This window comes from Rhagoletis pomonella, unplaced genomic scaffold, assembly GCF_013731165.1.
Source record: "Rhagoletis pomonella isolate Grant_MI unplaced genomic scaffold, Rhpom_1.0 Rhpom_scaffold_00006, whole genome shotgun sequence".
Classification (NCBI taxonomy): Eukaryota; Metazoa; Arthropoda; class Insecta; order Diptera; family Tephritidae; genus Rhagoletis; species Rhagoletis pomonella.
In genome coordinates, this window is record NW_023458560.1 from 23,243,644 (window position 1) to 23,247,022 (window position 3,379).

Here is a 3,379-nt window from a genome sequence, read left to right on the forward strand (position 1 = left end):
CCTTAAGCGATAGAAGTTATAGGGACCTTTCAATAAACTGTGCTTTAATTTAAAAATGTGATTATTGTTTTTTATAACGAATTCTGCCTAAAACATATATGTTCATATTTAAGACTGATAACGATATCTAACGTTAAAACAAAAATTATCAAAAAACTATTCACTTAATTTAAAAGAGGGAAGATTTGTAAATTGTAGTTTTGAATTTTTTATATTATAAGGCAAGCGTTTTGTTTAAATCGGTATTAGAATCAGAAGGTAATAAACTAGGACAAATATCATTATGAAAGTCTTTCTTGTAGTAACATTTGGGTGGTTCACAAGGTGTCGTACTTGTCGTATTGTTGTATGTTGTAAAGTTTTTAACGGCTAAATAAATGTTTAGAGGACGTGAAATCACCACCAACTATTTTTTAATTGTGTGAAATTTCATAATAAAACTTTTATGTTAGCTTGCGAATTCCTTAAACAGAGTTTTAGCCGTTTAAAGTTTATGACATACAACAGTACGATAGTATACAACACCTTGTGAACTCCCTAATTGAGTTTTGAATCTTAATATAAGTAAAAGAACAGTTTCGATTCAATTTATATATGCACATATGTACGTATGCACATATGTATGCGTATACTTGTACACATACAGCGAAATATACATTTCTTATGAATTACAATAATATGCACAATTTTAGGTAAAACGCTACTAAAAACTTATATTTTTCGTTATATCTATCCAACTCTTCTTTTTATTTTCTACATTTAGCATAAACAAAAGCGTACTTCATTAAGTACTTTTTGAAAAAACGGCCTTTTTTATTCCCGGTTTCCCTCGTACTTCCAAAATACAACATTTAGTAAGGGAGTTTCAAACCAGCTTGTCAAAACGTACAACACCTTGTATAATTTCACCATGATTAGGTACAATCAAGGTGTGATTGACAACTCAGTTAGGCTCTCTTTTAAGGTACTATTATGCCAAAAATATAAACAATCGATTCAAAATTCATAAACAAATTTTTCAATTTGACTTTATAGGATGGTTCTTCTGAGAGCAATGTCAAATTCAATCACATTTTGTTGAATACATTTTGGGTACAATCATGATACAAATATTTAAAGGTAGTTTCACTTCTTCTTCTTATCCGCCATTGCTCCCATTTGACGTAAACTGTGCTTTTGACGTTTTCTTTTAAATCGCAGCTACCATATTCTTTGAAAAAAATAAAAAGTGGTTTTTTACTTTAAAAAAAAATTCCAAAATTATTTCAAGGAATATATTTTGAGCATCATTTTATAGCGAGCTTTTAGTGGTTTATTTCTAAAAATTAATTATAAAGCGGAAGGCTAGTAAAATACTCCTATTACATTGCGTAATGCACATGGATAATCTATTTGTTTATGCAATTATTTTCATCCTTATTTAGTACGATTAGCTGCATATTTCGGGTTGGCCATGTGCATGGTAACTTCACCAAGGTGTTGTTTGCTTGTTCCAACCACTTTTCGGCGGAAAATTTTCAACCTCGGGACGGATGTGCCCCATCTAAGCGAAACGCTGCACCAGCAGCAGTAGAGCAAGTAGTTTATCTGTCTATAACCTATAGCAAGGAGCTCTAAGAATTTGTAAATTCTTTTACCTCCCTCTAAATTTATGCTTCCATAGTGCTTTCATTGACGATAAGCTACTTTTTAACTATTCGTTTGTTCATATAAAAAGGATCCAAATTAAAGCAACATCCTAATATCTATAATAATATCTCATGGAACACTGCATATAATGCCAAATTTTTTTGCGGTAAGGTAATTTAAGGTATTTTAAATTAATACTCACTTATTAACAGCTATGCTAATACGACGAATTAAGTAAATTCACCTGGCGTGTTGTTATTTTTTATTGCATAAAAAATTCCTTTAAAAAATAATAAAATTTCCAAAACAATAATTTGTTTAAGTGGCAGTGATACTCGAGCAATTTACGAAAAGTATAAACGTCATAAGCACAGTTTATGTCAAAAAATTTCAAAGTGAAACTACCTTCTTTTTTTGTATCATGGATTTAAGGTACAATCTTTGATCAGATTCATTTTTCTTTTTCCTTTACCGTGCTAATATATTTTTTTGTAGGCATGGGAGAAGCCTTGCATTCATTTTGAAGAATAAACAATTCTAAAGAAAAGTGGTCAAAAGGAAGAAATTAAAAAACTCATTATATGTATTCTCTTAAACATTTTACATTGCATTTATAATGGCCACTACGAAAAACTAACACTTTACTTAGCTATCCTCGAATTCGTAATTCTTGTTATAGTTTTTATAATCGAAATTTGAACTAATTTCTAGCATAAAACGTCATTGCACTCTAGACCGACTCCCATTTCGAATGATGGTGTGAAATCTACAAACGCTCTACCTTTGCAATTGGTGGAATGCATTTTTTAATCTATTGAAACCATAAAAGCTAAAGTTCCCCGCATATGAAAACATCTTTACTTTTCTATTAATTTTATTCGCACGCACAGCTCTTTGTCTAGGATTCGTCAAATTTCATATTTTCTGTAGTTGAGACAATAGCCATATTCGGTTTTTTATTTCTGGAAATATATGTATTTAAAATTAGCCTGTTTTCCTTGTGTTTTATAAAAAGCTGGATAAAAAAGGAAAACTTCGCAAAGTGTGTTTTTTGTCTTTTTCGCCAATATTTTTCAGTAGTCAAAATTCGACAAAAACAAAACTTCTTCGATTCTCATTATACTACACTATAGTCTTTAGATATAAGCTCAGTTTAAAAAAAAAAAACCTAATCAAGTTGAAAGTACATCCATCTTTTGTATTCACACATATTAAAAAAAAAATAAAAATAAAAAAATCTACAAACGAATGATGTAACTTTTTTTAGGTACACTCTGTCTCATTTAGGTGCATTTATTTTATGATATTAGGTACAATCTGAAATTTCCATTTTTCATCCCTGGAGCAAACCTTTAATTATTGAGTCATGGTTAATACAATCTCGTTTGCCTGTTTCTATTTTTCATCAAAGAACACATTAATAACACACATATAATTCAAATTATTGCTAAAATATTTATGTATTTACATATGAACACAAATGATAAAATTCAATTAACTCTACTACATAAATAAAACAGTGAATATCCACATTATTTACTACTATTGCAACCATTTACTAGTGAGGTCCTTTCATAAAACATTTACTACACAAGCACATAGATACTTCCAATATGTACATACATTTTGTATTGATTAATAAATTGCTTTCTTCGCATGTCCACACGATTTATCAATTCTTCTTAAACGTGCGAAAACCATGGGGCAGCAGATTATAAATGGATGTGGCAAGTACCAAATCATTGTTAGC

General features: G+C 29.9%; 1 protein-coding gene across 1 annotated transcript in view; it reads right to left on the reverse strand.

Annotated features, from left to right (window-relative positions):
* Positions 1–3,133: 3,133 nt before the first annotated feature.
* LOC118740514 (cytidine deaminase-like) overlaps positions 3,134–3,379 on the reverse strand; it is a 7,728-nt gene continuing 7,482 nt past the window's right edge. The window contains exon 3 of the mRNA XM_036472075.1: positions 3,134–3,353. Within this exon, the coding sequence (XP_036327968.1) occupies positions 3,302–3,353 (52 nt within the window). The 3' untranslated portion in view covers positions 3,134–3,301. The remainder of the gene's footprint in view (positions 3,354–3,379) is intronic.